Source organism: Pelmatolapia mariae, linkage group LG18 (genome assembly GCF_036321145.2).
Source record: "Pelmatolapia mariae isolate MD_Pm_ZW linkage group LG18, Pm_UMD_F_2, whole genome shotgun sequence".
Lineage (NCBI taxonomy): Eukaryota > Metazoa > Chordata > Actinopteri > Cichliformes > Cichlidae > Pelmatolapia > Pelmatolapia mariae.
The window spans coordinates 29,703,279-29,717,050 of NC_086243.1; the positions used below are offsets into that span (position 1 = coordinate 29,703,279).

At 40.0% G+C, this 13,772-nt stretch overlaps 1 protein-coding gene across 1 annotated transcript in view; it reads right to left on the minus strand.

Moving 5' to 3' along the window:
* LOC134616666 (receptor-type tyrosine-protein phosphatase N2-like) overlaps positions 1–13,772 on the minus strand; it is a 218,249-nt gene that overhangs the window by 129,098 nt on the left and 75,379 nt on the right. The window contains exon 11 of the mRNA XM_063461604.1: positions 11,310–11,389. Coding sequence (XP_063317674.1) covers positions 11,310–11,389 — 80 coding nt within the window. The remainder of the gene's footprint in view (positions 1–11,309; positions 11,390–13,772) is intronic.

Genomic DNA, 13,772 nt, shown 5'->3' on the forward strand with positions numbered 1-13,772 from the left:
TAAAACCTGCGAGAATCCTATCTGGATAGACTTCAGGTCATCTTCATATACCTTCACATGATGAACACCCAGCCTCAGAGCATTGGTTCAATCCCATTTGCACCAAAGCAGTCTCCCAAAATCTCACTAAAGCCAAAACATCGTTTTTAAACCTGCAAACTTGCGTCGGGTTTAAAAATAGAAAATAAGTAAACTCCAATGACACAGCAGAGGCCCTGACTTGCTCACCTCTACTAGAGAAGGTAAATTTCCATTCTACGACTGCATTCCTATCCCCAACCGGATGCAGCAGATGGCCGCCCCTCCCTGTGCCTGGTTCTGTGTGAGGTTTCTTCCTGCTAAAAGGGAGTTTTTCCTTCCCACTGACACCAAGTCCTTGCTCATAGGGGATATGATTGTTAAGGTTTTCTGTCAAATACTCTAGGGTCTTTATCTTAAAACAAACTGCGTTAAGATAATTATTGTTGTGACCACTTTGTATCAAACTACCTGTCACCACAACTCAGAAATAAGAAATAGATAAAAAGAAAAAAACAAAACAATGGCAGGACAAACAACTAAATCAAGGTGGTTTACTTCCTAAAAAAAAAAAAACCCACGTTCCTTACTATATACAGCAAACTGATCACAGAGTATTAAAAACACACAAAATAAATGTGTGTTTAAAATCATTCTGCATTAGCACCTATTATTTTAAGCTCCAGTTCAAAAGGACCACCACAGAGCACCCATGGAGCAAAAGTATGTTTAGCTAAATAAGGCTTTGATACATAATAAGACAAAATGCATGATAGCTAAAAATGATTCAATATACAATATTTAAAAATAGATTCTTAAGATCTATTTATTTGAAGGCAGCAGAAATCTGTGATTGGTACTTGGGTGGATTGACCTTTTGAAAGATTTTTATTTTTTTTTTATTCCAATGACTTTCTCCCAGCAGCTCACAGGGTAGAGCTGCAGAGATTAAATATTTCCAATAGTTTTGTATTGACAATAGAGCATCAGGATATGTACAGAAGCAAAATTATTTTAATTTACAGCGTGGAAAAGATGTGCAAACTAAAGTGAACCACTGACACATTTTGCTAACTATCAGCACTTTCTCTGCTTAGCTCTTAAAATATTGATCCAATTCTCTCTCTTCAAAGCACTGATTGTGATTCCAAATTCATCTCTAACCAGTCCTTAACAGGCATATCCATCCTCGTTCTACTTTCCAGTGCAGACAGAACCCTGCAGAGCCAAATCTTTGTTAGTAATTCTACTTTTTTTATTCTCTATTCTACAACCAGTTTCTCCTTATCCACCCTCTCCCTTTGTAGGTGAAAGAAATTATGGGAAAAAAGGAGACAGAAGAGAGGCAGACTAAAAAGAACAAGACAGAGAGAGAAACTGAGGGGTGGGGGGGTTCGGGTACTTGAGTGCAGTTGTAATCAAGGCCTGTGCACTCAAGAGGGGCCAATCAATCCAACCGTCTGCCTCTACATCTCATCAGGCATCTTGAAGACGGCTAAAAATGAGTTGCTTGGTCCAGGCGGCCTCCTTGGGCCGCTGAGAGAGAGTGAGAGAGAGAGAGAGCTTCAGTAAGGAGTCCATAATAACTGCAGCAGAGGACCGAAAGTCTGAGCTGCAGTTAGAGTGCAAAGAAAAATGACTGACCCCCTGCTGATAGCAGTGTTTACTGCCACAGAATTTTTAGACAGCATAGGTTAGTATTGGTGACACTTTAAGGAAAATAGGTAAAATGCAGTCTGGGAAAAAAAAGGAAATCTTGGAATAATGAGAAGATTTGGAAAGATTAATTATGTGGTCAGAAAAATGGCATACAAATGTTCTGTTTGATTATTCCATTCATGTTCAGTTTCCTACAGTATGTCAAACCAAGTTGATTTGAATATTTTCATAATTTCCAATTTACTGTGTGTTTTCTACATATGACCTCTGTACAGCTGTTGTATAGAGCGCTTTGAGTACTCCGTGAGAGTAGAAAAGCGCTATATAAGAATCAGTCCATTTACCATTCTTGCTTTGTGTTTCCCAGAATGTCCCTATCATATTTACCCCTGGGGCAGAACATTCAAGCTACTGTCCTCTGACTTCAGTTGGGATGACACGTCCAGTGTGCCTGCAACGACTCAAGGATTGGCGACTTTCGCCTAACAAATATAAGATCACTGGTTCAATCCCGGGAGGAGACAAAAAGCCATTTTAAGTTACGTTAAGAAGAGCATCTATGTAGAACTCTGTCGAACATGCTGTTGTGACCGCTTGTAAATAAAGCACTGAACAGTAGTTTTGTTTGCATACAGGACGAAACAGGAATAATCTTGAGTATTAGAACCAAACTAGCAGTACAATAGCAAAAATAGTATATGCTGCATACCTGCATCTCCCACTGATACAAATGAAATCATTTTAACATTTCATTTTTTCACAGTTTGAATCACTGGTAAGGATACGTCAGCTATTAGCATAAAAAAAAGATTGGAAAAAAGAGAGATAAGAACTTAGAACAAAGTGACTGTCGCTGTCGACACTAAGAAAATCCCACTCTCCACTCTAACATTTCAAAAACCTGTAATTTTGCAAAATTGCAGGTACGCTACATTGTAAATTATGGCAGAAAGGAACTTTAAACTAAGACAAAAAAACAGTAGGATGAAGAAGTGATAATTAGAGGCAGTCATCAGACAGACACAGTCATTAAATCTGAGGATATTAAGAAAATTCTATCAGATGATTTTACTCCCATCCATTGTGGTTTTAAAAATTGTATATTAAATTATTCAATCCTAGTGCTAACAAGTTTTTGGAAAGGTTCAGCCATGTTCTTCCGCTCAACTGGGATTACAGAGTTACTGGGCTATAAATTACAGGCTTTGCAGTAGGATTTAAATTAGGTAATAAATAAAATATGAACCCAAGAAGCATGCTGATACTGTCCTGTCATTTTGGATGTAAAAGATAAGGGCTATAATAGCCTTTTCACCTCTAAAAAAAAAAAAGAAAAAAAAGTGTATATTTGATGTGTATGTAGGTGGACTCTATATCTGCATCTGTTTCTGGTCTCAGACCTGTCACTGGTTTCCTGAAAAGCAGGGACACGAAAGGCACAAATAACAAATTATCATTCGAAAGTGTGAGAGCTGCAGCAGAGTTTAACACTCCCACATATCACGTACAAAAATGCCTCAGCACAGCCAACAGAAGCCCTCTCCTTCCACCACAGCTCTGTAGCTGAAGGGATGATGTAAAAGTGATGCAAGCACGAAGCCAGCTTCACTACAAGGTGGCCATCTGGGAGAGGTCTGCCAACCCCGCAGTCAACGTCAGGAGCCGAGGCCAACTCGCAGAGATCCTGCCAGCTGCGGGAGTGGGAGAGAAGGGTTGGCGGTGCCAGCAGGCCAGTGCCAGCACTGGGGAAATCAGGCCGGCTGCTTGGCTGAGTAGCTGGCAGGGTGGCTGCACGGTTGGCTCGGGGATCACGTTGCACCACTGTGCAAACTAGAGCTCGGCAAAACACCTGTGTCCTCCCCCCCCTCCTCTCTGCTCGACGGCAGGACTCACAGATGATTGCAAAGCTCCAGAGGACAGTGTACAGCTCTCTGCTCCCTCTGAAGTCAAACCAAAATAACCACAGGTGACTCTGGAACGGCAGGGGAGTGTGCAAGCTTTTTAAAGCTCGGATGAGGCATCTTGCAATTTCACAGAACGCCTACAGCTCTGTTGTGATGACAGGCGACGAGGCAAAAAGCATGGCGCGGAATCACAGAAAATTGCATCACTAAACACCAGCACACACCTCACATTTTCCCTTTTTTTGATTCCCCCCCCCTCTTTGCCAACAGGTGAGAGAAACTTCCACAATCGATTAGCCTTCAGCTTGTGATGAAAACTGATTAGCGGGTGAACTGCAATGAGGTTAACGGAAATAGATTTGCCTACTTCTGCAGGGCACAGAGAGACTGCTGGACAGATCCCAGTGCCCAAGCTGTTTCCAATGCAATCACGTTGCCAATCAATGGGAACAATTAAAGAAGTTCCACACAGTGATGCCGATGACATAAAATCAGTCACTACTGTTAACAATGACAATGCATATGTCAATTTTGACTGTAAAACTTCCTCTCTGCAATCATGCATCATGTCAGAAACAAGCAGGTCATATCAGAGCAGTGAGAACAGCTTGATTTACCACAGTATTATAATCAGGACTGCAATTTATTGATTTACACAAAATCCACATAAGGTGGTTCGAATCGACAAAGAAAAAAGAAAACATTGAAGCCACGTCTTTTTAACAATCAATTTAAATACAAGACAAGTAGTCTACCTTGAGAGACAGCTGATGCGAAGGCAGCACAACAGAGTTGACAATTTCCAGGCATGCAATTTGCAGAGGAATGGTAATGGTGATGGTGATGGTGATGATGATGACGACCTTTGAAAGGCAGTGTTGGAGAAGCACTCTGCAGCTCTAAGAGATAACTTTAAATTGTCCATAATCACAGGATCTGGGAGCGTATAAGCTGACAAAGTCACAGAAAGACATCTAGCAGTACAGCAACGCACAATTTGACCACATTACTTAGGCATAATTACAGATACATTTCCTCACTTTGTTATGACACACAAACACTTGCATGGAACTGGTGCTACGAGAGGGAAAAGGGAGTACTCGACTGCAGTCTGAGGTCTGAGGGCTTCCACATCAATAACAAGGCAAAGTGAGGTAGATGAAACACATTACTTTGACCTAAAGAGCTCAGTAATTACATTTGGCATTTTGACAAGTGTTTAGCTGCAGTGAAGGTCAGTCCTGTCAGCATACGAGATCTATGCTAATCCAGTCAGACGGAAGAAAACCATGAGACAAAAAGTCGAGAGAAGGAAAGGAAAGCTCCGACGCAAACGACGCCTTTGTGAAAGTAACATAAACCCTTCCTCCACCCAGCCATCAGGATCTGTTTTGAAGCTCTGTGACAGAAAGATATCAGCTGTCGGGATAAGGGTGAAGCTGCTTCCTCCTCTACAGCGGCCAGAACAATTTCCGCCTACTAAATAACCACTTTATTATCATGGCGATACACCGTAGATTTAATTTGATAAAATTTTAAATTTGCTGTATTGTTAATGTGATTAAGGCTTGATGTATAGAGTCGAAAGAAAATACCCTTAACATCTGTGTCTGACTTTAATTTGGTTCTCGTGTGCTGCAATTAATACTGTTTGAAAAGGCTGGGAGAAGCAGGCAAATGTTCCAAGGTCCTGCATTATGACCAAATATCAAAGCAGTTTAAATATCCACTTCGGTGAAATGGGCCGCCATGCCTGCCACCGAGTACGCCGACTGAAAGAGCTGCACGCTGTTGCCCAGCACTTGAGAAGCATTTATGGTGGAGTACGAAGTGTCCACGCTGATGTGAGTTCATTAGAACGAAATAAGTCTCGAAACAATGATTCAGAGCAGAATCAGGAAATATCAGATCACTTTTGATGCAGCTTTGGTAGACATGCATTGCACACTCTAAAATAAAACAACAAGCTTTTACTTTCTAGCTAGGAGGACATCTGAAGAAAAGATTGAGCATGTTTGCAAATAAAAACATTTTTGGCATCACATCTGAATGCATTGATCAGGCTGTGAAGGGTTAATGTTGTGAAGGAACAAACAAACCAGGTTTCCTAGTGAAACTAAGCTGTTCAGTAACTAAAATTACTAAACAACTTAGTTTAGTAATTTTATTATTATTTTAAAATTACTAAAATAATAACACTTTATCATTTAAAATTAAGAATTTAAAACAAAACTAATTTTAAAAAGTCTTAAGTAATTGTCCCAATCTTTAAGCAAGGTTCTCTATTTAACATACTTGTGTAATAAATTTCAGTTATATGTTATATATGGGAAAAATGTGCTTTACAAGAAATAAGAATTATTTCACATAATGATCAATATTTTCTGCCATTTTTAACTTCTAGTGACCTCTCTGTCAGGAAATTATTTACATGTCAACACACAAACCATCCTTCTGAGATAAAAAGCAAAACACTGAGCAGCCACCTATTGTCTGCAGCTAACAAAGCAGGCTTCCTTTCACTCAAAAAAGGGGGAAAAGTGATGGGAGGAAGGCAGAAGAGTCTAAACCTGACCACTATCAACAGAAGCTGTCCTAACAGTGAACAATCACTGAGACTGCAAAGCTTTTCGGCATGTGTGAGTAACTATCTTCACACCAACAGGCATTATTAGCATGTAGGCAAAAACAACTGCTGGCAGAATAAAAAAAGAGTAGAAGTCAAGCGAACAGACGGTGAAGGATCAGGCTATCTCAGCTGCTCTCCTTCTGCTTTAAGTGCTAATTGAGCTGCCCGCTGTCCTGACCCTGACCCCCGGCCTATTCACAGGGTCCCGTTCTCACGACCGTGACGCACCGCTGCAAGTAGCCCCTGGGTCCTCCCGCCCACCCTCGGCCGGACAATGAGGGTCACCACCTTGCTGCCCACCATCTTGACATCCACCCCCACGTTTGACAATGGCCTCCGGTGGCCTCGGAGTCTTTCACAATGGATGGGCGCCCATGACAGAAGTGGTAACGTGGCTTCTTAAAATGCAACAACAGGTCTGGATAGCCTGACTGCACTAATCGGACCTTTTGGCACCCAGGGGCCGAGGTCAGAACCAATCCAGTGTAAGAAAAACAGGATCCAAGAGATTAGCTTTAAAAGATTTTTACATAATACAATTTAAGTTAAGTATGTTTTTTTTTCCCAATTACATCTACTTGAAAGCTCAACGCTAGACTCAAAATATTTTACAATTTTTAATTTTTTTACAGTTTACAGGCTTATATAGTCACTTGTAACACCTACTAATAGTATTTCTTTTATTTATGTGTATTTGTGTCAGGAGAACCATGTAGTATAATCTGATGATTTGGCCACTGGGGCAAAAGCTAATTTTGGGGGATTTCCAGCAACCATAGTAGCCAAATTTTGTCACTTGTCACAAAAAAAAATTAGAAGGTAGCTCATTAGACGTCAGGCAAATGTCCAGTGGGTGTTAGTAAATGTTCTGTGAGTGGATTCTTCACCTGCGTGCAGAATAAATGCTGCTCAAGTGTGAACGGTTAATAGGCAGACTCACTACGGCAACCAAAAGTCTTGATGGTTGTCGACATGTCGATCTACTTACAGAGGCTAATGCATCAGTCACAAAACAGCAATCATATTACAATAATGCTTAAAAGAAAATTGCAGAATTTTGGTGCAGTGTTCTTTTTGTAAATATAAACTCTTACAACCCCAATAACACACCTTATTCTTATGCCATCTTCATATTTATGCTGTTTTCTTCAGTAAATGAATAATAGAACAGACAGTAAAACTTAAAAGAAGTGGATTTACACACCTGGCTATGCCTGAGTGGTTTTATTAATGAAGTGGAAATGAGGATGGAAAATTGCAACTCTAAAAGGAATAAATGATTTTTTTTCCTCATGCAAAATGTTTAATTTATGTAGTTATGTAGCTGCCTATGCTTGAAAAAATATATTTTTTAAAATGTAATCATAAAAAATGAGATTTTAAATGTTCAAATCTGAAATATTGAATGACGTTAGTGTGATTTGCTTATCAGGTTTGAGTTGATGTGGTTGATTTTTATTTGATATTCTCACTTTTGATTCGATTTTTCAAACCTTTGAATATCTCGTCCGTCAGTTTTCAGCGTTCTCACGATTCATTTGTGGATATTCAAATTACCCAGAGCAGCACATGCACTCTACAGCCCACATTAAACGATGTGAATCCTCCTTTCACCATAATTTTGTGTTTTAAACATCTTTCTGGCAAACAAATGAGGTCTTCGCACAGATTTGATCAAATAAAACGGAACGATTTTAAACACAGCTGCCATAAGCCTTCAACCTAAACACAAGAATTTGTGACAGAGGAGATGGAAGTCCACTCTCTCCCCTCTGCTGCTGTGTGACTATAAACGATGATAAAACGACGTCATTACAATGGCCGTGTAAAGCTTAATGTTTCAGAAAAGCACTATAAGCCACGGCTAGGGGGGATAATGTACGCTTTGGGATGGATTGATATTCTAGTTGAATATGACAAACGACACTTTAAAGATGGCCCGCCCACACTATTGCACTTTAGCTGAGAGGACGCCGTATTTCATTTCAAGCACGTTCTGTCAAATGTTTGCATTAATAACAATCGAGTCTCATCCGTGACCCCGCAGAGCCACCGGGCGCGGCGGGCGGGAAATGAGAACGCCAACAATAGCACTTAAAAACAGGAGAGAAGCCGTTGCATAATCAGCGTGTGCGTCTGCGTATGGTTGGGGTAAAAAGAAACGCAAAAGCATGTGCCCATGCAATTATCAAGCAGGATAAGAACTAAAAATAAAATACTCATTTAGGTTACTTTAACTTACTTTGGTCCAATTTCCTACTGTGGGTGATATTTGCATGTGTGTGTGAACTGGACCCAAGGAATATCAGGAATGTCCCCTCTCTCTCCCTCTCTCTCTCTCTCTCGCTCTGGACTGACAGCTTAGCTAATGGCAAACATTCCTTCTTTCTTTATTCCCCACTTCATCAACACCTTCGCCTCATTACTGTGAGTCACACACTGTAGCCTGCTGAACACACACACATGCACACTCCCACACACCTTCACAATGTCTCTACCCCTGAATTGCACTGTGATAGAGTTCCTCTCCATGTGACAGAACAGCTTGAACCGAGTCGTTTTGAGTCACAGGATCTTGAAACAAAATCAGGAGGAACTTCCTTTGTGTGCTTTGGTGGCAGACAACAAATTTCTTCTGACAACGAGCGACTTTGCACTCACAACGCCGCCCTCCTTTAAAATCTTGAATCCTAGTTGTGAAAACATTTACACACCTGATTTCTGCTTGTTTTAATCTTCTCCACAATCCACAGAAATTACACCTATTATGATATTAGCAATAGTTACAACTGATGATTTTGCATTTATTACCATTTTTCTAAACAGAGTTCTGTGTTAAACTGTGCAAATTAGGCAAAGATCAGACTCCACATCAAGCTTCCATATTCAATCCATCAATGCTATCCAACAAACCAGCCTGGTTTCACAGGGAAAAAAAAAAGTCAAGTGACTATGACCTCTCAACTTTAGAATGCATAGAAATGATTTGTAATGTGTTCACATTATGTGGAGGCACCACAGAAACAAAATTCAATTAGAGCGTTTGTTGTCTTGGACACACAAATTGGCTGGTTCATACGAGGTAGCGGCACAAAAGACCAATAAAATTAGCAGTGGAGTGGGTGGAGCTGCTAAAAACAAAGAGTTGCACTCTGGAGACTGGGATATGAGTCTCCTGTTGGACCACTGAGGCAATCTTGTCAATATTTCAGTGATTATTAGAATTATTCAAACACCTGAACCATTTCGTTCAGCTTAGACACTGAAACTAGCTGATGAAGATCAGGAAAGAACATTTTGGGGCAGACTTACCTGAGCTGAAACACAACAGTGGTAAAAAGAAAAAACAGCACCATTTTTCCATAGGCCACCTACTGTGATTGTTTGAGTAATTGTGTGTAAAATATGTGATTGTGTTGTCACCCCCACCTGAGATGGTACTCCTTATACTGGTGACAAAGACCTTGGAGGAGAAGCTTTTACCTTTAAGCGGTGACGGCATCTAACCCATTACTCATTTGAACCCACTATGTGCCACCTCCGTTTGGTGCATGTGAAGAGTTTGTGGCAATTTTTACATTTTTCTGTGAGATTAAAGGATTAAAAATAAAACACTGGTTCCTTCAGCATCGATTAATAAATGCTTCACGAAGGTAAATGTCTTTTTTTTTTCTCTCTTTTTTTTTTTTTAAAATCGTGAGCTGTTATTGCTGTTTTTTATACAGAGATCCTGTAGAACCTTTATACCAGTGTTCTTATTTGAAATGTTCTTAATTCTTATGATGTTGACTCTTTAACTAAAAGTAAATCTCTCTCGGTGTGAGTTCGAAAAAGTAGAATGTGATGTATGGTTGTAAGTGAGTCATTTTGAACATTTTGGAGGAGGTGACTCATGCATTATTCCTCCAACTTACTTGCAATCAGTCTGAGGTGTGTGAGCATGTTCAGGGAAAGCTAAATGTGAGTGAGAAAGGTACTAAGGCAGCAGATGGTAATTTTAGCAGAGGCAAGTAGGGGCAAAATTAGGCTCCCTATTGTATTTTTATTTCTTTAATGAGATGTATTTCTTGAAAAAAAAAGTTTGTGGAGAAATATACCTGTTAGGAACAGCTAGAAACTGCAAACAAGTGGCACGTTAACGAGCAAGTCAAAGAAAGTTTAAGCTTTACACAGAAATCTGCTTATGCATCTTCAGAATCTGAAGGCAAGAAAAAAAAAAAAGTACTGGCTGATCTCCTGCTATGTACTAACTCATTAACTCTACTGCAGTTGTACCTTATAGTTATTTATAGGATACTAATTGTCCTTCTTATTATGTCCCATTTAACATTTAATTATGCAAACAGGGAAACCATCAGCTATCATCTGACGTGTTGATAGTTTTGTATGGCAGACTGCATGTATCGCCATGGCTACTCCATAGCCCGCTACCGAGTTATAAATCGTGCATAAGTCACTAGCCCTGGGTTCTTAGAACAACCTGGCATTAAACAAGTAGTGTACAGTTGGTATTTTAAGCTTTTTATCCAAAAACAGCAACATGTTGTAGCCCTTTGATGCTTTATTACAGCAACATTTAGTATAACCATGTTAATCATGCTGGCTGGTTGGCTTTAAAGTTGTCCAAAAGCTGATTCTTCCTTGTGAGAAAACTTATCTGATGTTTTTTCTTTGTGTGGCATTAATGAAATAACTCATTCTCCAAACACAACAAATATCTGGTGTCCCTGTTTTTTCTTTTCTTGCTTGTTTATTTAGGCACATATCCAACTCTTCGATGGATTTCCATGATGGAGGCAAACATGGCTGCTTGAAGATTTGTAACAAAACAGAAAACCCAGCTGGCTTTCTTTCAAAATGGGCCAGTACCAAATACTTAGCCAAAGTGAACACAAAGGAATTGAATAACTTGCCACAAAGTGCCTGCGTGGATGTGGCAGAATACTCAGTAGGAAAAAAAAAAAAAGAATTCTTGGAGGAGTCATAAGTTTTGAAAAATGTTCATCTGGGGCCTCAGGTGCAGCAGCAAGCCAATGATAATGGGTTGTCTTTTTCTCTGTCAGTATAAAGACAACATTACTCAGCCAAGGAGAACCTACCAGCCACGTTGGCCACATCTGCGGTGCTGACGTTCTGAGCGTTGGGACTCACTTTGAAGGTCACAGCCGGGCCCACCACCCTGTGAAAGACACACATACACACATTTAGAAGCTTTACAAAAGGCATCTTCTGAATCTATTTCCCTTGGCGGCTAGGTGTTGTTTTTCAGACACCCGGAGATAAGAAGTTTTGCTCATTAAAGCTCAGCCATACATGCACTTGAGAAAAAAAAATGCTTCAACCTGTGGCGATCCTTTAGGCTGCTGCAATCCCCATCACCACAGCGAGATAACCTCTTGAATCTCAATGTAATGCGCCCACCGGCATTTAAGCACGCAAGGAAATGAAGAAAGGAGAATCAGGATACTCTGATACGTGATTCTCAGAAGAGCAAACAAATTTCCAGCTGCCTGGTTTATAATACATTTACATTTTGATTCAATATATGGTGACTGCGATGCACTTTGCCATGATAGATGTAAATTCAGGGGGACAGGAACTAAGAGGTAAAAACAAAGGCAAGAATATGAGCAGAAAAAGAAGCAAAAGACATATGTAGTCCTTTTCAGGGTGCTTTGGAAAGAGCTTTTTTTACCCTGTTCATCCAACATTTATTCCAATAAAGCAGCTTGAATTGAAACACTGAGGGAGAGACGCAGAGAAGCTGGGTGGTCAGAGGCAAAGCGGAGTCTCCCAATGTGATTAACCTTTTGTTTTTCCTGCTGTAATTCAGACTAAAGGCCCAGCAGGAAGATATATTACGAAGTCCCCCACCAGGATGTATTGTGCGCTGCTAAAGGAAGTAACTGCTGCTGTAACAACACTGTTATAAAATATGGTGACATCATTAATGGAGCAGGTCCTATCCTAATGCTGCCGGCAAAAAAAAGTGTTCAAAGTGGTTTCACATTGATGGATTTAAATTGTTTTCATTGGTGCTTTTGAGTGCATTTTGCAGACTGTGGGGTCGGCCTCTTCTATTATAATAATTAAACTAAAAGGATCAGCAAAATAATTAAGAGAAATGTGCAAACTAAAAGCAGATTCACCTTTTGTACAGAAGCCCACCGCATATAATGTGTCTTGACTCTGTACTCCTTTGTGCTTTGCACTTCTGTACAAAATGCACTGCATGCATAGACCTATTGAACCAATGTTCGCATGCATTTACAAGCGAAATCAATGTAAAAATATAAGATTTGTCTCCAAAAGAGTACATTCTAACACAATTTATGCTGTTCAATTCTCTAACTGTCCATCAGTACAGCAAAGCTTTGTAATCGCACTAATTTAGCCACAGTCTCTACACTCTAAAAACCTCAAAGTGTTTACTTTTCAAACCTTTGTAAAAGTTGGATGACCAGCCTTCATTTAACATTATCATGAAGTATTTAAAACTCTTATTGTGGGATTTTAATTGGGTTTCTTGAGCCCAGAGGCCAGAATATCAAAGAAAAACATGAAGCCCAGACTCATATTCACATGTTGTTTTACATTCAACAGTAATTCTACATTATTTTAACATGTAAGGTGCAACGACAACTAATTAGATGAAGTCGAATTAGTAATCCACGCATGTGATAGAAGTGTTCAATAAAAGACGTAAATTTACCTTTACTTTTCCACTACACGCTGCCGTGTTTTCACCACGTTACACATATTTGTACTTTCATGTTAACTTAGCAGCCAAAGACACAAAATATTACAAAACGAGTCAGTCTGTCCCAGGAACACCACACAACACAGCAGCTCATTTTTCTGACCATTATTTCTCCTCCAAGGTACGAGGCCGATATATTTGTCACATCTATGAAGTGATTCATCAGCTGGCACAGGCACACTCTCCATGTGTGATGAAGAGGTAAAATCGCTCATGTTGAGTTGATCACATATCCATCTGTCGGCCTCTGCTACCCAGGGCAGCCCCAGCACAAAGACACCACATCGACTTTGAACCTTGTAAATAACCTTGTCACTCACCGGGCAAAAGAAGCTCACAGGAGGTGATTTTACATCTTCTATTGCTTCAATTGATCATTTTTTTCAAAAAAACCCAAAAACAACATGTATTAACGCAGCTTTTGACACATCGTTTCTGATGATTGCAATGCTAAAAGCTTTTGGCCTTACACCTCATCTCTCAATCTGTAGAGCAACACACTTTAATATAAACTTGAATCTAACAAGCATCCAGCAGCAGCATCATGATAACTAATTGCAAAGGCGGAGGGAAGGGGGTGGGGGTGGAGGCACTGCAGATATATCTGGTGTGCTAAACTGAAATCAAACACCCTCCCAGCTGAACAAAAGAGTGACAGGGACCCTGACTATATGACTGACAACTGAAGCAAACCCTGTCAAACTGTAAGTGCTAAAACATCATTTTAGTCTTTGACTGAAGGAATAACAACACCTGAACGCGCCTGAAGACTGAACCTTAAGAAAATATGTACCTCACTGAA